General features: G+C 41.5%; 2 protein-coding genes across 2 annotated transcripts in view; both read right to left on the bottom strand.

Moving 5' to 3' along the window:
* The window catches only part of Sec6 (Exocyst complex component Sec6), a gene marked incomplete in the record, with an annotated part of 51100 nt that overhangs the window by 9798 nt on the left and 17288 nt on the right, over positions 1-24014 (bottom strand).
* LOC141431922 (uncharacterized) lies at positions 3421-5453 on the bottom strand. Its single transcript, XM_074093214.1, has 6 exons — positions 4563-5453; positions 4221-4481; positions 4061-4134; positions 3765-3977; positions 3567-3668; positions 3421-3486 (listed from the first exon to the last, which is right to left on the bottom strand). Exons 1-6 carry the CDS (start codon positions 4664-4666, stop codon positions 3431-3433), a joined length of 810 nt encoding a protein of 269 aa, XP_073949315.1. The 5' UTR covers positions 4667-5453; the 3' UTR covers positions 3421-3430.

Below are 24014 nucleotides of genomic sequence, written 5' to 3'. Positions count from 1 at the left end.
ACAGGAATTTTGTAGCTTATGTTTTATACTATTGAGTTCTTGCAAATAACATCGATTACCTACCAAACTTATACGTTTTTGAAATCCTTATTTATTTTCCTAGTTGCTTAAAAGTATTTAAACCGCATCTTTGATAGAAAATAAAAGAGTAATCGTTGTACAAAAATGCTATATTTTTTATACCTAAGCGTTATTGACACGCGTAATTTAAACGCTCAAATACAGATAAATATTACCGTATAGTCCTAAAATAAACTTATTTGCTAAAAGTTAACTATTATAGAAATACTTTTATGGTAGATTAGGCCTATTTGATATTTATTATAACACAACAAAAGAGGTCTAAACTGAACGTCGTCTTGCTATCACGCTTGGCATGCCAGGTTATTATGTCTTAGGGAAGACATTTTATAATGACTGATACTAATGTAGTTATTTCAATAATAAGATAATTTCATTAGATAGGGGATTCAATTTAAAAAAATAGAAATGTAGCACTGGATATATTTAAATTTGAGGTTTTTTGGAGATGCTGTTTTAGCTGTGTACAAAAAATACCCAAGGTCAAATATTGGTAAGGTCTGTGACACACCTGGCACACACCACACTTTTTGGAAGTAGAAATCACTTCGTTCTTAGAAATAGATAAATAAATAAATATCGTGGGTGGGACACCAATTGACCTAGTCCCATACTAAGCAAAGCTTGTACTATGGGTATTGGTACTAGACAACGAATAAACACACATAAATAAATAAATATATGTATAGGAAACATCCATGAATCAGGTAAACATTCGTATTCATCATACAAATGCATGCCCTTACCGGGATTCGAATCCGGAACCTCTAGCTTCATAGTCAGGGTCACTAACCACTATAGGTACTACACTAATTATACCTACCAGTACAATAAAGATAACCAATTATGAATAATGTTTATTTAACGTTTGGGCTCCACAGAAAACCAGCGTTACTGCACATAATGTGCGGCAACACATGCTGAGTGGAGACCCTTTTTGGTATCCTGCCGTGTCACCTAGTAACATAGTTTTAGTGCTAGTTCTAGTCTTAGTTTTAGGTGGTACATTTTGGAGCCAAAATAAACTTTTCTTTCTTTCTTTCTTACAAGTATTTTTATTGACACTTTGGAAATGAGTTACTTTTAGGTACTTATGAAATCGTAACACAATATAAATGACTATAGGTATTCCATTTTTATTTAATTGTTACTTGCTGTAGCTTACTTTTAAAAAGCGTATTTCAATAAAAAGACCATGTCAAAAGTGGTTATCTTTTTGTACTGGTAGTCTGAATGAAGTATACAGATCAAATCCATCATGTAAGTAGATGACTATCTATTAGAATGTGATATGTCGGTGTATTTTACAAAATTAAAACAAAACTTATTAGGAAAAATACTGTTTATTTAATTAATTACAATTTACAATAAACTAGCTTAGAAAAAGCTTTCAAAACTATCATAATAAACCGTAATGTCATTACGGTTGAGTATGATAGTTTTGAAAGCATGGTTCTGCACAAAGTGCAACTCGGCACACATTGCAAATGCGAATGGTGCGAGAGTCCCTGCCTTGTGAAGCACACCATTTGCATCTTGCCCTGGCCTTTCCCGAGTCACTCTTCACACAATAGTGACCTCCAATAAGTAGCGGTCTTACACCGGAAGACCTTAAATTATGTACTATCGGCATTTTACCGTTTACATATTTCACCATTATGTTTTCTAATAACTTTGCACGAAAATTACGGTGCGATAATTTTGGTGCTGCTGTTTTTAAAATTATCCACGCATTTAAAATTGAGACATTAAATAAGCGTCTGAACAATTTCTTGTACCATACATGATTTCGTATACGTTCCATGGGAAACGCGGACAACAGTTGGTCTTTTTTGTCCACGCCTCCCATAGATTTGTTGTAGTCTAATACGGCCTGGGGCTTATATTTATATTTTCCATATTTTTCCTTACCACCAACTTCCACTTTATGGTATGAAGAGATCATGGCTACCATGTTTGAGTCTCGCCACAATATAACAGACAGGTCATTTGTGTGGCTGTAGACCAATTCCCCAACGCGCATATCACGCTTAGCGCAGTGTTTTAATGATTCTGGAACAAATTCCCGGTTGATATGTAAAGTCCCTAGAGTGTCAGTTTTTTGCATTTTCAGAAGGCGTGAAAGCAGGGGAGAGTTATAAAAATTGTCCATGACAAGTGTATATCCCTTGTGCAACAGTGGCTTAACGAAGTCTAATACGATGGCCGAAACTTTTCCATCAGGCTCGTCTGATCGTTTGTCCTGCTCGTTTTGTTCTATTTGTTCGACATTATCGCCTTTTCCAGCATAAACACGAAATGTCCAAAGATACCCTGTTTCAGTTTCAGCGAGCTCGTAGGTTTTAATGCCTACCCCAGCAGCTTTATTCGAAATTTTTTGGACGAATCCAAGTCTACCTTTCCACAGCATTAAGGACTCATCAAGTGCAATGTTTTGACTTGGTATGTATAGTGTAGCAAATTTATCATTAAGATAGTCCACGATTGGTCGGATTTTTGCTAGCTTGTCTCCTTTGGGCATATTCTGGTTGTCTACGAAATGTAAACATTTTTTTATTCGAATGTACTTTTTTGCTCTCATTGCTTGTCCGAATGATGGCATTGCCAGGTAGGGTATACTGGAATACCAATATTCAGTTTCAGTTGGACGAGGATCCAAGCTTTGAAGAATGAGTATGGCAAAAAAGTTCCAGATATCTTCCGTTTTAATCGGTTTCCATGCCTTCATTCGGGATTGGTCTTTTATACCTGTCTCCTGGAAACGACGAGCATACGTATTAGTTTGCTCGACAATCAAGTCTATTATTGCTGGATCCCAGATTTTTTCCATAATATCAAGTGGAGACATGGTTTCATCCACTGGAAATGTGGGGCCAGCCGACGCGGTGAAATCTTCTTTTACTCCTGTAAATATTTCTGGGTCTTTATGCCAATCAAAGCGCACTTTGTCTGCACTTGCGACACTCTGCAAGTAATCATCGTCTAGCCTCTCGATCTCTAAAATACGATTACGGTCTTCTGAGCTAACATAGTCTGGCAGATCCATTGGAAAATCTGAAGCAGCAATACCCACACTTTGTCTTATGGTAGTGCCAAACTCTGTCTCTTCGGTATCATCTTCTACTTCACTACCGGGATTTACAGAATCATTGAAACCTCTGATCGTATTACGAATTTCATCGAGCAATGAACCTGAAATGAAAGTGATAAATGTTAATTCAGCTCTTGAAACTGTGGAACCTCCAGTTAAAAATAATTCTTCAAGTGGGTAGTCGACAAGAAAGCGTGTAATATTATTACCATCATCATACGCGGTGCTGTTTCGTTTATCAAGATTAATGAACATCAATTACTCGTCAGAATCATCATCAACGTCCTCTTCATTACATTGTCGAGGAGTGGGAACTGCGATCAAAAGATTAAAGGTAGTCAGTTCAAATACTGTAAAGGTATTCACAATAATAATAAGAACAGCAGATATTTACCGAATGGCATTACAGGGTCACTTGGAGTGACCGTGGGGCTAAGATTTTCTGTCACTATTATTTTTTTTGGTGGCGTCCTCGAGCGTAGCTCTGGATTTACATCTAAAACCAATGAGAAAATAAGCTTAATTATGAAAACAACAATATACCTAGCAGCCACTCAATGCTGTTTATGCGGAATTCAATGCTAATACTTACAGTAATCGATCACTTCAATTTGCATATTGTCCACTACACCACCTGTAGAATCATAGTTTTGATGTGGTTTGGATGTGGCTAGTTCAGTCGGCCTAGAATCACTGTGTTCTTCTGACATGGCTACGGCCAGCACACAACTACTCGGCGTTGCGGAAGTGGCTAGTTGGGCCAGTGTTTGGGCAGCTTGTAAATCACAATTGGGTGTGGTCATTTCTAAAGTAATAAAACATAAGTATTATGAAAGAACAAAAATATCACCTAATGATTTATGGTTAAAGAAATCATAAACTTCTTACCTCTATTTTCATACATGTCTACAGACAGTATATCATGGTCCATGGTAATACTTATAGTCGAATCATCTCTGAATCTGGTAGAACAAAATAATAATAAAAAAAAATATCTTGTATAAAAACACAAAAAAAGGAATTGAAGTAAAATAAATAATATGCCTGCCTAGATTTTCCCCACGGCTGTGGTCGATTCTTTGGTGGAGTGGTTGGAGTGCCGGGTACAAGAGAGCAGTCCACTCTATCGGGTGAATTTATTCTTCTCCGTTTTTGTTCAGGAGCATCTGGTAACAATATTCGCCCCATCTCTTTTTTAGTTTTCATTGTTTGCAGTTGCTTTCTAGCGGCTGGATCAAGTTTTTTTACGTTTTTTGCATCTATTGCTCTCTTTTTCCTGACTAAATGAAGCTCTTCTTGTAGGGTACCCCTATAAAATGCAATAAATGATTTATGAGAAAACCAAACACAAACTAAAATAATTAAAAACGAACATTATTAGTTTACATACGTAAGAGGTTGCGGTAAGGATAGACCAGCAGACGTCGATGGACCAGGAGTCGTAACTTCGTCAGCTCTGTAAGAATTAAATATAGAAAGAAGAGGTCTAGTCATCCATCATACGAAAAAAAAAACAAAAATTGGAGAAAATAAGAAATATTTACGAATCAAAATTCAATCTCCGTGCACGTGCATTATTGATATTGCCAGCAGCTTGAAACGCGAGCTATAGACTAAAAAATCTAGCGAACTATTCGTCGAATGTTGGTGGCATGTATGAATAAAAATAGGGCAAAGTTATGTCGAAGATGAAACGAGACAGAGATTATAGATGGTTGTATAGGGAAGACGAGGATAAATATATTTTAACAAGCTAGTGCTCTGGGATATTAAAGTACACGAGGGCAAACAACTCCTCTTTGATTTTGGGTATGAAAAGTAACCGCGGGCAGATAAGTGTCGTTTTTTCCAAATTTCGGGTCATAGGAGCGGATAAGCTAGCAAGATATATTATTTGTTATGAACAATATTGGGTGGTTGCTTGTTGCATAATCGAAGTGATGAAATATTAAGTCCGTTTCAACAGCCTTAATTTTAACATTAAAAACACTACATCTAAGTTATCCTTATGGACTGGTGGGTTGTTATAGCGCGTGTGGAAAAGAGGTTGAGGAAGGATGAGTAGTGTGTGTTTTGGTTACATAATCATTTGACCTGACGAAAAAGTAAGGGACTTAACATCATAACAATGTGAGAGGCTATAACAAGTCAACAGTTCTGTGGGCAACTATGATGGTTTATCGGCGCTTAACCTTTGATACAGCACTCGTCAAATGGATTTCTTGTGCAGAAGGTGATAGGTTAAGTCATCAATGACATCAGCGTTGAAGCTGTGGCGACACCCTTTGTCAGCATTTTCTAGTTAACCACGCGGGCTCGGAGCGGAGCAAAAGGCAGTCTGTTTCTACGCCTCACACCGCTCGGTCGCGCGCTTAATAACACCTCACGACCCCGCCTGGTTAGCCTTGGACATTGTGTAAATTGTTATTTCAAGTGTACAGTTCACATTAAACTTAGTTAACTACTCCAGTGCATTTATTGACAGTCTCCCGTAAATTCGCACCCTCGGTTAAGCTCCCTTAAGGAGTAGTTACAGTGGTGACCCCGTTTTCGAACACGTGCTAACTAGATTCGTTTGTGAGCTAACCAGGCGGACGCGTTCGTTTCCTTTTTTATTGTGGTCGCGGCCATTTTTACCCGAACAAGGCATCATGGGCAAGAGCGACGGAGATTCCACCGCCGAGACGAACCGCGACGAGCAGAAGCAGACTCCGGCTGAGATTCAGTCGATTAGCGTAGCGAGCAGAATAGCACCATTCTGGAAGGATCTACCAGATTTATGGTTTGAGCAGTTCGAGTCAATTTTAGCACCGCAGAGGGTTGGCTCAGACACTAAATTCGACCTCGTCATAGGCAAGCTCGGCAAGGAAGAATTAAGGCACATCAGCGACCTTCTGGGTGGTGCTGCTAGGAGCTACGACGCGTTAAAGGCCAGGCTCATAAGCGAGTTCAAGGAATCGCCGGAGGACCAATTTGATAGGCTGCTGGAGGAGTCACACCTGGGAGAGCAGAAGCCGTCGCAGCTTTATAGGCGGATGGCAGAGGCGGCAAAAAACGCGAAGGTCGAGCAGAGCACCGTCAAGAAGCTATGGCTAAGGAGATTGCCTTTGGTGGTCAGAACCGCTCTGGTCGCGCATGAAGATATGGACGTAGAGGCGCTGAGCATCATGGCAGATAAGGTGATGCGTACAACCAAGCACGGAGTCATAACCGAGGTGAAGGAGCGGAAAGAGGAGTCAGGTTTAGTCGACGAGATCAAGAAGATGGCAATGGGTTTCGAGCAGTTGCGAGAAGAAGTGAGCGAGATACGGAGTCGAGGGAATGCAGGGCCCAGTTTCAGAGGAGGCTGGGCTAGAGGAAGAGGCAGCGCCACACCCGCCAGGAGCTGGATTCAGCAGCCGAGGTTATGTGTGTACCACCAGCGTTTCGGACGGTTCGCCAGGAACTGCGCACAGCCGTGTAGGTGGCAACAGAGTACGCCACCAGGACCAGCACGGAATCAACAGCCGACGGCACCGAGATGGCAACCTAGGCAGGGAAACTAGACACGGTGCACCCTACAGTGGCAGTGGGGGGTGCACCGGGCGTAGATAACCACCGCTTGTGTGTGCAGGACAGGAGAAATGGTATGTCATTTTTGATTGATTCTGGTGCAAACGTCTCCGTCATCCCGATCAGCAAAGTTAGTGGCAGAGACCGTAGCGTATGTACCTACAAACTGTTCGCAGCAAATAACTCGGAGATCAAGACATACGGTACTCAATCGTTAGAAGTGGACCTGGGTTTACAGAGAACCTTCGTGTGGACGTTCATTGTGTGCGAAGTCAAGCAGCCAATCCTCGGCGCCGACTTTTTAAAGACTAATAAGTTAGTGATAGATTTATATAATGGCAGGTTAATCGACAATTCGGTAACAGCGTGTGTGTACGGGTCTTTGGTGCCTGCTGGATCATCGGTGAACACCATCCAAGCAGCGCATCCGTACCGCTACCTCCTGGAGCGATACCCCGACACGACTAAACTTGTTACATTTTCAGAGCCAGCTAAACACGGGGTAAAACATCACATCGAGACCTCGGGGCCACCGGTATACGCGCGGGCAAGGCCGTTACCTCCCGACAGGCTCGCCAAGGCAAAGGAAGAGTTCCGGGTCATGCAGCAATTAGGTATCTGCAGGCCCAGCAAGAGTCCATGGGCCAGCCCGCTTCACGTCGTGCCGAAGAAGGACGGACGAATTCGTACATGCGGTGATTTTAGGCGATTGAACGCGGTAACGAAGCCAGACCGCTACCCCATACCCCGGCTCCAGGACTTCACCTACGGGCTAGCAGGTAAAACCATATTTTCTACGCTAGATATAAATAGGGCGTATCATGTCATCGAAATGGCCCCGGAGGATATTGAGAAAACGGCAATAATCACTCCGTTCGGCCTTTTCGAATTCCCCAGGATGATTTTTGGTCTGAGGAACGCGGCACAAACTTACCAACGGTTCATGAACTCTATTTTACAGGAGTTAGAGGTCTTTGTCGATCGTCACGGTGCTAAATCAACCCTATTTTGCTATATTGATGATATAATTATAGCATCAGAGACGGAACACGCACACGAACAACATTTAGACCGCGTTTTGCAAATATTCCAAAGGTTCGGCATAACAATAAATCTTAACAAGTGCAAATTTGGTCAACAATCAGTTGATTTCCTGGGCTACTCAGTCTCGTCAACGGGACACAAACCACTTGACGAGAAAGTGTCAGCTATCACGGAATTTCCAAGGCCCGAAAACGTGGAACAGCTACGACGTTTTTTGGGCATGTTAAATTTCTATAGAGCACACATTGTACAGGCAGCCGATAAACAAAGACACCTCAATAAATTTTTACACAACTCGAAAAAGAAAGACCAGACCAAAATTCATTGGGACGAGGAAGCCAATGACGCCTTTTTAGACAGTAAGGAAAGCCTTAAACGCGCCGTTACTCTGTCATATCCGGTAGCAGGTGTCCCGCTAGCTCTCATGACCGACGCATCGAACACGTCGGCAGGAGCGGTCCTACAACAAAAGGGCGTTAACGGTTGGCAGCCCTTAGGTTATTTTTCTAAGACTTTCTCGGACACGCAGAAAAAATACAGCACATTCGACCGGGAATTGCTGGCAATTTACATGGCCGTAGTTCACTTTAGGTACCTGATCGAAGGAAGGGAATTAATCGTGTACACGGACCATAAGCCGTTAACATTCGCGTTAAAAAAAATAGGTACGGCCAATGAAACACCGAGGCGAGCAAGGCAACTCATGTTCGTAAGCGAATTTACTAACGACATCCGGCACATCCAAGGTTCGCAGAATTTAGTCGCAGACGCATTATCGCGTTTAGAAACAATATCGTGCCCGTCGGTAGTCGATTACACGGAATTAGCTAAAGCACAACAAGCGGACGCTCAAGTTACACACGTGAGCAGCGACGAAGCACGTTTTGCAACGTTAGCACTGCCGAGTTCGAACAACACCTTGCGTTGCGAAATGTCGACAGGCGTACCTAGGCCAGTTGTCCCAGTTAGTTTTAGAAAAATTATATTCAATTCAATTCATAACAACAGTCATCCCGGTATTAGAACCACCCGAAAAATGTTGACGCAAAGATTTTATTGGCCTAGCATGAATAAAGATGTAGGCATGTGGGCCAGACAGTGTACAAACTGTCAAAGGAGCAAAATTAACAGACACGTCGTATCAGATTTAGGCAGTTTTCAGCCAGCAGGCAGGTTCGAACATGTACATATGGATTTAGTAGGACCCTTGCCTACCACGGAGCAGGGGTATAAGTACATACTCACTATCATAGACAGATTCACCAGTTGGCCGGAGGCGATACCGTTAATGGATATGACAGCGGCCACGGTGGCTAGGGCAGTATACGAACATTGGATCTGCAGGTTCGGAGCGCCGGCATACATCACAACGGACCAAGGAAGGCAGTTTGAGAGTGACCTCTTCAGCAGTTTAATGAAATTTTTAGGTATCAAAAAGCTGCGCACTACCCCCTATCACCCCCAAAGTAACGGTAAAATTGAAATTTGGAACAAAAGTTTGAAAGTAGCTCTTACAGCCAGGTTGGTCGAAAATACGTCCTGGCTAGAGGAACTTCCAACAGTATTGCTAGGTTTAAGAGCAGCAATCAAGTCAGACAGTGACGTCAGCGCAGCAGAGTTAACGTACGGGCAGGCTCTTAGATTGCCAGGCGATTTTTATTTAAGCTCACCCATTAGCGCATCCGATCAATTTACATACGTAGAAAACTTAAGGCAAACTATTAATAATCTCAAACCCATGCCGCACAGAAACAGAGAATATAGAAAAGTTTTTGTGCACAAAGAACTTGCCGATTGCTCACATGTTTTCTTGAGAAACGATTTGGTAAAAAGACCCCTAACGCCAAATTATGATGGCCCTTTTAAAGTCATAAATAGGAGCGCTAAAACATTTAAAATTCAATTACTAATAGACAAACAGAAATTTCAATAGACAGGTTGAAACCGGCATTCATGTTGAATTCTTTCTCAATTCCAGGAGACAACGGTACGGGAGGCCAGCCAGAGCCGCAGACAGCGCACGCAGCTGAGCCGGCGCACACACACACGGCTGTAACGGCACCGAGTTTACGTACCACACGTAGCGGGCGAGTTATAGTTAGACCGGCTCGTTACCGAATTGACGATTAAGCAACTTGTCGTAGTAAAGTCAACTAACGCATATTAATTAAGTATCTAGGAACGGCGTGGCTGTCCGGGGACACTGTTTGGTGGGCTGGTTTGGCAACATTCCTTCGATTAATTATTGCAGAGTGGGTCCCGGACAGCAACTACCATTAATTTCATATCCATATATATTCTTACTCTATACTGTAAAAATTTCAAGTCGGGCCTTGAGACACAGGTACCGCAAACGTACTTAGTAATAAATTATAACATAGTTTATAAACAGTTCACGGGCCCCAGTCAAAGTGTGCACGTAGCAGTTTACGTCACACAGTAGCGGTTATGTCAGCAGTACGACACAAAATGTAAACAAAAAAGTAACTCGGCAGTACTGTCCTCATACAGGTTTACTGTGTAATGCTATAGCGAGTTAAGTAGCACAGATTGTTGTACAGTAAGACTTTTATTCATTACTTTTCAGCTATTTTCGTAGCAATAATCACTCTCAAATCGAACATCCGACCGATCGCTTCGGCATTACAAATTGTAAAAAATTCTAACTTAAATCCAATCCAATCAAGATGGGCTGGGGCCAGAGCAAACAGGAGGAGGAGAACTCTCACAATACAATCGCCATAGCCAAAGTAGAGACATTGTCGAATCAAGTGGAGTCCAAGTTGAATTACGTCGGAATTGGGATGATTGTGATGGGCATACTGGCGGCAGTGTTTTTGTGCGTTTTCATAAGAAACAGATGCAAAAATTGTGCGAGAGCATGGTTGACAAAAGCGGTCAACGATTTGCCACCTACCGCGGTGAAAGTGATTACCACGGAGCAACGATCCCGTAGTCAGCCCGAGATGTATTAGTTTAAGACGCTGTACTGTATTTCTAGTCGTAAGCTCTAAATTTTGTTTTCCTTTACTATCACTGACACGGGTGTCAGCCACAAGTGTTAGTGATAAGAAGAACATTGTACCTACGCAGTTTTTCTGTGGGATTGTATGCGACTTTTCTTTTTTTAAAGGGGGGGAGTGTTGTGGCGACACCCTTTGTCAGCATTTTCTAGTTAACCACGCGGGCTCGGAGCGGAGCAAAAGGCAGTCTGTTTCTACGCCTCACACCGCTCGGTCGCGCGCTTAATAACACCTCACGACCCCGCCTGGTTAGCCTTGGACATTGTGTAAATTGTTATTTCAAGTGTACAGTTCACATTAAACTTAGTTAACTACTCCAGTGCATTTATTGACAGTCTCCCGTAAATTCGCACCCTCGGTTAAGCTCCCTTAAGGAGTAGTTACAAAGCTGGCGCCAGAAATTCATTACTATACGATTTCCACCCAAGCAGATGCTAAGGTGCTAATGCTAAATCGTCACTACACTACACATTCACCAAAGGACTAGTGTCCATGGTGCTGGAGGGATGTTTAGGGTTAGACTGTTGATTAACGGATGTTTATGACCCACGATGACGGATACCGTACTTTATGTACACTGATGCTTCGCGCTCAACCATCCAGCTTTGGGGGAGGGTATATTGGCGGCTCCATTTCCGGTCGACAGGCAGATGCAAGACTGGGGTGGAGGAGCTGATATAGTGCTATTAGAGCTGACTGTCTCACAACCAGTTCCTCTGTCCGACGCTCTCTCGTGTGTGATGAATGATCCATAATCAAACTGTCGAAAGGTCTGAAGATTCCTCTAGTTACTTTGGTCAATACCTTTTGGCATAAATACTCACCACGCCACAACCTTCATTCATGGGAAGAGCGCTTATAAATTAAAAGTGATAATTAAGACTCATATATTTGTGAAAGGTTGTTGAAAATGTTTTTCCAGTTTATCAGTTCCACTTACAAAAACATTTGGGGGTGATTGAAACGGAACAAGAGACACCTTGTACCGCTTCGTTCACAAATATATGAATAAATAAATAAATAAACATAAAATTAAATAACTACTGCAAAGTTCACAATGTATTAAATAAGCCTCTGCTGTTTACCATGTCTGGTCTCTATTATTCGGTTAATCGCTTATTTATTTACCTAAATGATCACATTAAAAGAAAGGGTGACTATATTTAACCACAAGGGAATACATGGATTCAAATGAAATATAATATACTTGATGATAAAACAATAAAGCTCTTCGATTTTCACAGCCCCATACATTATTCAAACTTAGAACTAACCTTCGCTTCCATTCATCTTACGGTGTTAATATGACTATCTCATTACAACCTTTATGAACTTTATTTCCTTCGCGTTCTAACACTTTCATTAATAAAAATCGGTGGTTCTCCTATTAGGCGCTGCCTCCCTAGTGATTCATATTGTAAAATTTACCTTAAATGCATGGCCATAATCACAAACAATTTAAAGCGGATAGAGAAGAAGGTATCGTGCGTCTCATGGTCTAACTCTTTTACATATTGTTTAGAATCAACTACTACGTTTCATTCTTCATTCATTATTCAGAGTCGTTCACCTGTCTCGCTCTTACTCTTACAAACTCTATTTCTTTCGCACTCTGGCGACTCCATTCAAGCTGCAATATTCTTCTTTTATCGTTCGGAACTGACAGCCATATGTCTGTCTCGTTCTGACCTTCGCGAGCTCTATTTCTATCACACTCGAATGACTTAGTAAAACCGCGTAGTACTCCTGTTAGGTGATGCGTTCCTGGTGATTTATACTGTGAAAGATCCGGCTGGAAGCGCGAACATGGAGGCATATAGGGCCCGGGAAAGTTGTAGTTCAAGTACTTGTATACTCCTTATGACTCCTGTTATCCTGGTAGTTAGTGAGGTAGGAAATCCAGCTAGGTGCTTAGCTCGAGGAGAGCGTTAAGCATAAGGAGATTGAGTTATATATGTGACGTCGTGAAATGTAGGAATATATGTAAACGCCGGGATCGCGAGAGAAACCGTTGACTTTGTAATAATTCTTGTGGCAGGGGGCGTCGCTGTCGCATAGTATTACGCTATTGTATAAAGACTAGCTGTATGTGGAAGTGAAGGAATTAACTGTAACCCTTTAGACGGTTCTGTGTCCCTGGTAGTTCAAGACATAGTTACATACGCAAGGGTTCGTAGTGTACGAAACATATGAACCGCGGTTACCGTTTAAATAGCCCATGTGATAGGAGGCGCGGATAAACCCAGAAACCCTCAGGCCGCGGGTAACCCATTACGCGAATCGCCGCAGTATCTGTAATAGGATGAGCATAGGGAGATAGAGAAGTTGGTACTGATACCGCTGTCTTGTAAACGCGCTTTATGGCTAAAAGTGGGGCTGTCCGACTAAACTTCGTAGACTCATGAATCGCGCTTCACGAGCCGTCACTATCTTTGTAGCAATACGTATAGTAGGAGATGGGGATGTGTACGTAGGCACCGTTATAGCTAGAGTGTCCTATAAAGCAGTAAGTCGAGGTGTATGTGTAGGTGTCGCTCCCGGATAAGACTCCTTAGGCGTTTCTGTCTCCCTAGTAGGATAAAGCGCAGTTAGATGAGCAAGGGCTCGTATTGTATGAGGCACAGGAACGGCAGCTAACGATTAAATAGTTAATATCGTAGGAAATACAGTTGCGGTGGTAAAGGCGTTAGTTGCATTTAATATATAAAGCGCCGCTGTCTCTGTAGGGGTAGGAGATGCAGTTGACGCTTGGGCAGCTCGAAATGGAGTGCCTTGAACGTCGTAACCGCTGTAGTGGGACATACAATAGGAAACGGAGGTAAATGTTTAGGCGGCCTAGTAGATGGAAACGCATAGCACGAAACGCCGTTGGCGCTGCAGTAGTATGTGTAACAGGAAATGTAGGTATACGCGCGGGTGGCGCTGCCGCACGGAATCGCGCAATAGTAGGAGTCTTAGCTGTGTACGTAAACGCCGGTATTACATAAAACCTCTTAAGCGGCTCTGTCTCCCTAGTAGCCTAAAACACAGGTATAGGCGCTGCATGCAGTATGGATTGTGGGAAAACCTTGAACAGCAGCTGTAGTTGTAAACGCTTGTATGATAGGAAATGCAGTTGTTCCAGTAAAAGCTCGAAGTTACGTGATAAAATAAAGGAAACAGCAAATTAATGCAAGAAAACTTATTTTAATTAACGTAAATTAACAATAACAATGACAGTGCATATCATGTAGAAGACGAGAGAGCGCCCGTAGTTGTTTCTGACTTAAATGCGTGTCAACGCACATTGCCATTAATATTATTTCAGGCGTCCATACTTTCAACATCCTCTCCTGGACGCAGATGCTCTAAAGTTAAACCCATTGATATGGTGAAGGTGTCATGCTTCGGTCGATGAAGTCCTTTTGTCATAATATCGGCGACCATGTCTCGAGTGCATTTATATTGAACCATGATTTGTTTGGCAGCAATCTTCTCACGTACAAAGTGAAAACGGACGTCTATATGTTCATTTCTGCCATCTGCTTCAACCAAATAGCTTCCTGAATAGCCAACGCTAGAGCCATATATTCAGCTTCACTTGTAGATAGCGCTATGGTCTGCTGTTTCTTGGAGTTCCAGCTTATCGCAGCACCCTGAAATAAAAATACGTAGCCTGAGCAAGATCTTCTGTCTTCAATATCATTTGCCCAGTCTGAATCGCAATAACCTGAAATTTTTCCATCAAGATTCTTCTTATAAACCAGTTTCATATACATAGTAGCTTTGAGATATCTCATGACTCGTTTCAGAGCTGCCCAATGTGCACTAGTAGGTTGATTATTATACCTACTCAAAGAATTTACCACATATGTAATGTCTGGTCGCGTTCCTTGTGATAAGTATAACAAGCAGCCAATAATTTCTTGATATGGAATGTTCTTTAAAATTTCTTGTTGACTTTCACCCTTCTTCAGTTTAACATTCGCATCAGCAGGTGTCCACATTGGCTTACAATCGTACATACCAAATCGTGTAAGTATAGATTTTATGTATATGGATTGATCGATAGAAATTTCATCTACATTTTTATCTTGTGTAATTGTGAAACCGATGCAATGTTTGGCTGATCCCAAATCCTTCATGTAGAATTTTTCTTTTAACTTCTCTTTTATCATTTGTGAAGTTTCCTCATTATTAAAGAAATAAAGAAGATCATCTACATATACTGTTATAAAAAGTATATCTTCCTCATTTAAAATACGGTAGTAGACGCATGGATCTATGTTGGAACGAATCATTCCAATTTCCAATAGTGCAGTATTTAATTTCTTGTTCCATTGTCTGCTGGCTTGTTTAAGTCCGTATATTGACTTATTCAGTCTACATACTTTATCTTCATTTTCATAGCCTGGAGGTAATGACATATAAACTTCAGTATCGATGTCACCCTGTAAGAATGCCGTGACTGCATCCATTTGGTGTATTTTAAGTCCATATTTAGCAGCAAGACCAATCAGGTATCTCATGGATGTATAACGGACCACTGGAGCATAGACCTCATTGTAATCAATGCCCTTGACTTGCTTAAATCCTTTAATTACCAGTCGAGCTTTATAGCGTGTAACAGATCCATTGAAATCCATCTTGGTTTTATACACCCATTTACTGGGAATTACTGCTTTTCCTTCTGGTAAGTTAACCGCTGTCCATGTATTATTCTTTATCAACGACTGATATTCTTCGTCCATAGCTCTCTTCCACTCATCAGCTTTGTCACAGCTTAAAGCTTCTTGAAGAGTTTGTGGATCACTGTTTAGTAAATTCATTGTTGCCTCAACATTCTGACACATTAGTGAAGAAGGACTGTGATGAACATCATTATTTTGGCTTAGCATTCTCTGCTGCCGCGGTCTCAGAGTTACATTAAATTCCGGCGGAGATTCAAGTGTTCTATCAGGTAAGTATGTCTCATCATTAATATCTTCATATTGATCAGAGTCATCTGAAATATAAATACTCTGTGATGCAGCTTGTGTTTGGCTTCTCTCATGTATTTCATTATTAATATTTCTTTCTACAGATTCTTCGGATTCATCACCCAAAGGTAAGTGAACAATCTTCTCCTCTTTTATTTCATTAAGACTTTGCTTTGTATTTTCGTCTTTATTTTCCTCTATCTGAATGTTATTTTTACTAACTTTGTTTTCATTTTCAGGTACATTATCAACTTTATTTCTTTTTATTAAAGCTTCTAGAAATACAACATCCCTACTAATGACTCCTTTTTTTGTTTCAGGATCGATGAATCGGTAGCCTTTTGTGCTATCGCTGTAGCCAACAAATATCAACTTACGTGACTTTACATCAAGCTTAGTTCTGTTTTCTTTAGGAATATGCACCATGGCAGGACATCCGAAAATTCTCATGTGACTTAGACATGGTTTCTTTCCAGTCCATACTTCGTAAGGCGTCGCATGGGATAAAGCATAGGTGGGAGAACGGTTCACTATGTATGCAGCTGTAGCAACCGCTTCTGCCCAGAATGTGATCTGCAGTTCAGCATTCAAAATCATGCATTTAGCGCGCTCTATCAAAGTTCTGTTCATTCTTTCACTGAGACCATTCTGCTCTGGTGTGTGTGGATTGGACGTCTGGTGCAATATTCCATGCTTCTTAAAGTAGGAGGAAAAATTATTATTTTTATACTCCGTTCCATTGTCACTTCTCAAAATTTTTATTTTTTTACTTAACTCATTCTCTACTCTGTTCTTAAATTCCACAAATTTTTCAAAAACTTCGCTTTTATTTTTAATAAAATATACATGTACTCGTCGAGAAAAATCATCAATGAAGGTTACAAAATATCTCGCCCCTCCTATAGAAGTATTCTTCATCGGTCCACATACATCACTGTGGATTAGTTCTAGCAAGCTGGTTGCACGGGAACCTTCAGTGGGGAACGGTTTTCTCGTTTGCTTGCCTTCAAGACAGGTCACACAAATGCATTTTTCTATTTTTGGTGACAACTTTATGTCTTCAGTACAGTTAGGTATTTTATTTAAATCAGTGAAATTTAAGTGACCCATCCTCTGGTGCCACAGATAAGTATCATCATCAGTCTTTGCCATCATTACTTGCATTTCTTGATTTTTACAAGTATTTAACAGGTATGTCTCATTAATTAAATCGGCCTTTGCAATTAACTTGTTATTAGGTTTGTAAATTTGACAGCCATATTCATTAAATATGACTTTACAACCACTATTAATTATTTTACTAACCGATAACAAATTCGTTTTCAATTCTGGCACATATAATACATTCCTCACCTGTATTGAATCGGTGCTGCCATCTTTTGCATTTACCTTGATACATACGTTACCGCAGCATTCAACCTTTAATATTTTGTTGTTAGCAATTCTTATGCTCGGTACAGATGAAGGAGTGATGTCAGTGAGCCAGTCCCGGTGCATAGTCATATGCATAGATGCTCCTGAGTCAACATGCCATAAATTTGAATCATTTGCCAAGGAAGCCGAAAAGGCTGCGACATATCCTGTCTTTTTATCGTTTTTTTCATTATTACTTGTTTTCTTATGCCAACAATTTTTACTGAGATGTCCGTACTTATTACAATTAAAGCATCTAGGGCCTTTTTTAATTTTAAATTGATCACTTTTGAGATGAGAATTTTTTGTGTTTGTATAAAGTGCAGTAGTGTCTGATGTGTTTACTTCTTGTAACAATTTGTTTTTCACTAAATCAGCACTAATCTTCATACCGGAACTTTCTAAGCCCATAATCATGGGTTTGTACATGTCTGGCAAACCTGCCAACATTAATGTACCCAACCACTCATCATCCACATTGAATTTAATATTCCTCAACTTATGCGCGGCTGTCATTATTTTGTTTACGTATTCTTCGACTGATGAACTATTTTGTAAATTGGTATTTATCAGTTCTTTTAATAGTCCAACTTTTCGAGTTAATCCGCTGTCTTCAAATGACTTTGCCAAATTTTCCCATACCTGTTTTGCATTTTGGGCTTCTTGAATGTGTACATATAAAATCGGGTCAATTAATAGTATTAATTTTGACTTGGTTTTGATGTCTTTTTTAACTGCGTTATTGTCAGTAGCCGTTGGTTCTTGTAAAATGCAATCATACAAATCTTCATGTTGTAAATATGCCTTGACTGCAAAACTCCAACTTGCCCAATTTTCACGGCCCGTTAGCTTCTCAATCGACATCATTGAATTATTTCCGGCCATATTTATATAACATTCAATGTAAAATAGCTGAAAAGAATAAATCACTCGCGAGCGCGGTAACTAGAAGTGAGGTTATACTCGCAATTTTACTTTTACTATTTAAATACTGGCCAAAATACAAATATAACTTTACACGGCAGGCTTGGGACGGCCCATAACCTGATAAAATAAAGGAAACAGCAAATTAATGCAAGAAAACTTATTTTAATTAACGTAAATTAACAATAACAATGACAGTGCATATCATGTAGAAGACGAGAGAGCGCCCGTAGTTGTTTCTGACTTAAATGCGTGTCAACGCACATTGCCATTAATATTATTTCAGGCGTCCATACTTTCAACATTACGAAACGCATGAGACACCGTTGTCTTTGAAAGAATAGGAAGTGTAGCTATTGGTTAAGTAGCTCGAAACGTGATACTCTAAACGCCGCTGTCTCTGCAGTAGGACGAGCGCTAGGAAATGAAGGAATTTACTTAAGCTCTCCGGACGCCGGAAACGCATAGCACGAAACGCCGTTGGCGCTGCAGTAGTATGTGTAACAGGAAGTGTAGGTATACGCGCGGGAGGCGCTGCCGCACGGAATCGCGCAATAGTAGGAGTCTTAGCTGTGTACGTAAACACCGGAATTACATAAAACCTCTTAAGCGGCTCTGTCTCCTTAGTAACCTAAAACACAGGTGTAGGCGCAGTCGTATGAATTGTAGGAAAGCCTTGAACAGCTACTGTAGTTGTAAACGCTTGGATGTTAGGAAGCGCAGTTGTAACCGTAGGAGCATAAAGCGCGCGAGATGTGCGAGACTTAGCTGAAGCGATATGCGGAAGGGCCCGAAATGCACGGAAACGAGGGAACGCAGGCGGCCGGAGGCGCAGCAATATTAAGAAAACCTCTTAACGGCGCTGGCGCCTTAGTAACAGGAAGTGCTTATAGAGCAGGAATGTAGGAGTGTTAGCAGTATTAGCAGGTGGGGTAGATGTAGTTATAGCAGGAATACACGCTGTCGCACGAAAAAACTATAAAAAGGGCTGCGGCTCGTAGGAACGGATAGTCAACTTCGGGTTCTTTCAAGTGAAGGTCGTTACGCTGCTGGGTAATTGATCTACATAGTATTTACGCGATTTTATTTGTATATAAGCTGGCGGCTGGCAGTGTTAGGCCGATGTCGCTGGGGTTACCCACGCGTTTTGTTTCGGTCTTTTCGCTGTTAGTTCTCCAGGCTTCATTTCTGTGTTTGTGAATAGCTGGCGGGGTGGTAGCGGAGCCGATGTCGCTAGGGGAGTACCCATGCGTTTTGTTCGGTTCCTTTGCTATTAGCCCTCCAGTTTTCTTATTCTGTGGATCGGACCGCTTTATATTCGCTTGAAAGTAGGGACTGTACGGACGAGGTTCCCGCCTCTAAACCTGATACCTAACGGTGATATACGAAAGTTTAGAGGTATAACGTCCTTCGGGACGGGACGGAATTGAGGAGAACGATTCCGCGTCTGACTATAGTCGCCAACTCTGGCGGTCAGGCTATCTTCTCCCCGGCGTACCCGGGCACCGTGTATCCGCAGTGTCGGTGCACGTGAGTTCGGTGGTGCTGGACCCCCTTTATATATGTATATATTCGCACAATTATCTCTCCGCCCTACTCCACTCGCATCCCTGACTTCGGTCGCGGGTGGGTTATTACACATGGCGTAGGATTAGAATAGGTACACTAGAGGATGCCACCTCGATCCCTTAGTTAGTTAGCTAGCAGTTTTCCCTGTCATTCCGGAAAACTTTGAACATTACACACCACGCAATTAAAATAAATGTGAGGTGCTCGCCACCTCTAGTTTTGGAACGTAAGTATTACATTTTAGCCTAGGGCCTAGGTAGATCGATACAAGGCTAGGTTTGTTAGGGCATCTAGGTACGTTGAATAGGTTTGTGGTAGGGAAGGTATTTACTAGGCGGTATTTCATAGGTTTATAGGGCGTAAAACCAACTTCATGAGTTTGGTAGGTTTTACCACTTTTATTGTACTAGGAGACCAGAACTAGGCAAGGTCCGTTAGGTTTTGATCGTACTTCGTCTAGGTTAACGCGCGTTCGGATTATAGGGCGTTGTAGGGAACTAACGGTTATCATTAGAAATTCGCCGGTGAATGTATGATGCTGCTGCTGGGACTCGCTTGGGATCGTTGTCTGACTGAACTGGCCATTCGTCGGATAGTGATTCCTAGGGAGAGTACCGCACGGTGCGCGATATTGCCTAATCTTAAGATTAGAATTAAGTCTAGATTTAAGGAGCGCTTAGGGACATCTAATACGAAAATAGAAAAATAATGAAAAATAATCTATTAAAGTTTCTATGTCTGAGGTTGACACATTATGGGATACCTACTAATAATTCCATTCAAAGATTATCCTGTCCTTCGTCTTACGAGATTAATTTTAACTGTAGTAGCCCTGCGCTACGTTCGAATCTATTCGCACCTATTCGTTTAGCACCGTAAAAAGAAGAGACAGCAATAGTCACCTCTCTTTTACGTTGCTCGGCCTAACCACCTCATTCCTGTCCGTGCGCGCGCGGCTATCGCACCTGTTAAAATAAAGCAAAAGTATCTAAGTGAATTCAAGATGCCGAAAAGGAAATCAATTAAGGAGTCTAAAGAAGATCGATGGCGTCGAAAAATGAAGAAATATGAAGAAAAACTAGGAAGAAGACCGGTAGAATTATATTCTTCTGATGAAGAAAGTGATCAAGGTGGGTAATGCTCCACGGTATTTCTACTTATAAAGATTATTAATAATCATTATTTCACCAGACCTAACACGAGATGTTAGGCAGAGGAAATTAGCGGCTCCGAGTCAATACGCGATATTGACCTATAGCAAATATTAAGGAGTTAATGCGAGACATTAACCACAAATACATAATTGTACCATATAGTTTCAAATATGTACATTTGCACAGTTGCAAAGCTATTGCCTGGTTGGCAGCTTAGTTCCTGCCTTGCCCATATGGACAGAATAACTACCCACATTTCAAAAAAAAAAAAAAAAAAAACACTATTACTGGGCATTTAAATAATGCTCACATGCATATTCCAGGCGACCCGCCTCCGTTTCCAACGTTGTCGGTGTCGGAGCCCGAGCTCTGTGAGCCACGGCTAGAGGAAGGCGACGGCCTGCGCACCACTGACGCAGCTCCGCACCAGGGCCAGCAGCCAGAGCGGCGCCGACAACTGCAGCGCCAGACGCCGCTGCGCCAGACACCGCTGTGCTCGACGCTGCTGCGCCAGACGCCGCAAGTTCAACATGGTAACAGAAACAGACTTGGTAGGTATTGACCCAGAAATTGACCCTACACTGCTACTTGCGCTGGGCGATTTCGTTCCCGAACCTTCGGAATGGGGCGAAGATATTAATGACAACCTGGCAAAGAGTGTGGGAACCGATCTTGAAAGACGGACTCAAAAAAGAGGTTAGAGAAGAAATTCTCAAAAGTACCTGTTACCTAACAATTGCAGTTGTCAAACCGCCTACTCTTAATCCGGAAGTCGCTGCTGTCTTAACAGAATTCAAGAAACCGGGATACGCGTATTCTTAAGACAGAGTCAAATAGGATGCGCGCTGGCCGTCATCGGTAAAGTAGTATCAGGTATGCTGAAAAAATCAATCGAAGCGCAGGAAGCGCTCCGACTCCTCAGTGACGCATCAAAGCTAATCGCCGATTCGCATCACATGAAACAGACACTAGGCGTGCCCTTATTACTCCTTTACTAGAGAAAAGCTTTGTGAGTCTTTAAGACCGCAAACGAGATTCCCACTTGTTTGGTGAAAAGCTTGGAGATTTCATCAAATCCTCAAGAGGTATTAAAAGAACGGACAGTTCATACAGGCAGCTTCACGTCAAATCAAAATTTAAACGGGAGGGGCCCACCGCCACGCTACCAGCAGCGCGGCTTGAGGGACGACCGCGAACCGCGGCGGTGGGACGAGAGCGCTGCAGCACGCCCCGCGCCGCCGCCGCCGCGCCGCCGCTCGCAGGCGCCAGCATCAGCGCCGGCGCGCCAAGCTCCGCCGCAAGCGCCCTGCGCGCCGAACGTTTGCGCAGCGAGCTCCCAGACGGTAGACTCTGAGGTACATGCTGGTCGCTTAAAGTTTTACCTGAGGCTTGGAGGTCCATAACTGATGACAGTACTATTATCGATACTATTTTGGGTTACAAAATTCCTTTTATTTGTGAACCACATCAAAATCTAGAAACATATCCTAAATTATCGTTATCAAAAGATGAGAATATTTATATAGAAAAAGAACTCTCTCTCGTTTGACAAAAATTAAAGCCATTCGTCCTTGTAAGTCCTCTGAAGGTCAGTTCATTTCTAGCATATTTGTTGTACAAAAAGTAACGGCGAAAAACGTCTAATTTTGAACCTTAAAAATCTTAACAAATTTGTAAAAACTCAACATTTTAATGGAGGACATAAGGACAGCGTCTAGATTAGTTACAGCGGACTGCTATATGGTTAATTTAGATTTAAAGGAGGCATATTTCTTAGTACCCATATACGAGGGACACACGAAATATTTAAGATTCTATTTTAAAACGCTTTATATGAATTTTGGCCTTACCGTTTGGTCTCTGTTCGGCACCCATGTTTCACTAAATTAATGAGACCAGTTTCAGCCACTTGAGATCACGTGTTTTAAATCTGTCAATATTTAGATGACAGTTTACTTATAGGCGATACTTTCCAAGATTGTTTAAACAATCTCAACGAAACACTTAATTGTTAAAAAAGTTGGGATTTGTCATAAATTATAAAGAGTTCTTTGGTGCCTCAGAAAGAATGCCAGTTCTTAGGTTTTATTTTAATTCAAAACAATTAACATTAGAGTTACCGGTTAGAAAAAAAAATGACATATTATCACGTACCAGCACTATGCTCAAATGCAAAAGCAATGTCAATACGCAGCTTTGCTCGCTATCTAGGCACTCTTACAGCAGCCTGCCCAGCTGTGAAATATAGCTGGTTATACATTAAGTCCTTAGAGAGAGTCCGATATCTAGAATTGTTAAAGAATAATGACGATTATGATCAAATAATGAATGTTCCAAGTAATATACATGATGATTTATTATGGTGGAAAAGGAACATTTTGATTTCATCAAATCCAATCAAACAGCCTGATTACATCTTAGAAATTTTTACGGATGCTTCGCTGGCTGGATGGGATCAGCTTGCAATGGAGAAAAAATTGGTGGCTCCTGGAATCAAAGAGTCTAATCATCATATAAATTACTTGGAACTTCTTGCAGCCTTTTTTGGTTTGAAATCTTTCGCAAGAGACTATAGAGATAGTGACATATTATTGCGTGTGGACAATACCACGGCGATTGCCTATATAATAAAATGGGAGGAATTCAGTATCCACATTTGAATGACATGGCAAAACAAATCTGGACATGGTGTGAGAAACGAAACATACATGTGTTCGCTTCCTACATTAAGTCTTGTCATAATACCGATGCTGACAAAGAATCCCGAAACATCGATATTGAATGGGAGTTAAACAATCATTCATTTCGTTCAATTGTTACTAAATTTGGTAGGCCAGATATTGATATCTTTGCCTCAAGGATAAATGCAAAGTGCACCAAATATATTTCCTGGAAGAGAGATCCGTATGCCTTCAATATCGATGCCTTTACCGTAAAATGGAGTAGTTATTTTTTCTACGCGTTTCCCCATTTTCACTGATTTTGAAGGTCCTACAAAAATTATTCTAGACCGTGCTACGGTATTATGGTAGTACCACTATGGCCATCTCAGGCGTGGTTTCCGCTATTAAATCCTTAAGCATCAGTGAAATCATGATATTGTCACCTGATAATACTTACTCTCCTCTAATTTCAGAGAAACCATCCGTTGCACCGACGTCTTTCCCTGGCAGTGAGTGTGTTGTCGGGAAGCGTTGACTAGGCG

Source organism: Choristoneura fumiferana, chromosome 10 (genome assembly GCF_025370935.1).
Source record: "Choristoneura fumiferana chromosome 10, NRCan_CFum_1, whole genome shotgun sequence".
NCBI classification, from domain to species: Eukaryota; Metazoa; Arthropoda; class Insecta; order Lepidoptera; family Tortricidae; genus Choristoneura; species Choristoneura fumiferana.
This window is presented reverse-complemented; position numbering and strand designations above follow the sequence as displayed.

Excerpts from the sequence above, each read along its gene's own strand:
- LOC141431922 (XM_074093214.1), bottom strand. The coding sequence starts at position 4,666 with ATGACTAGACCTCTTCTTTCTATATTTAATTCTTACAGAGCTGACGAA. Across the intron at positions 4,482-4,562 it reads TCCTTACCGCAACCTCTTAC|GGGTACCCTACAAGAAGAGC; the intron begins GTATGTAAACTA and ends TGCATTTTATAG. Across the intron at positions 3,487-3,566 it reads TGACCCTGTAATGCCATTCG|TTCCCACTCCTCGACAATGT; the intron begins GTAAATATCTGC and ends TTTTGATCGCAG.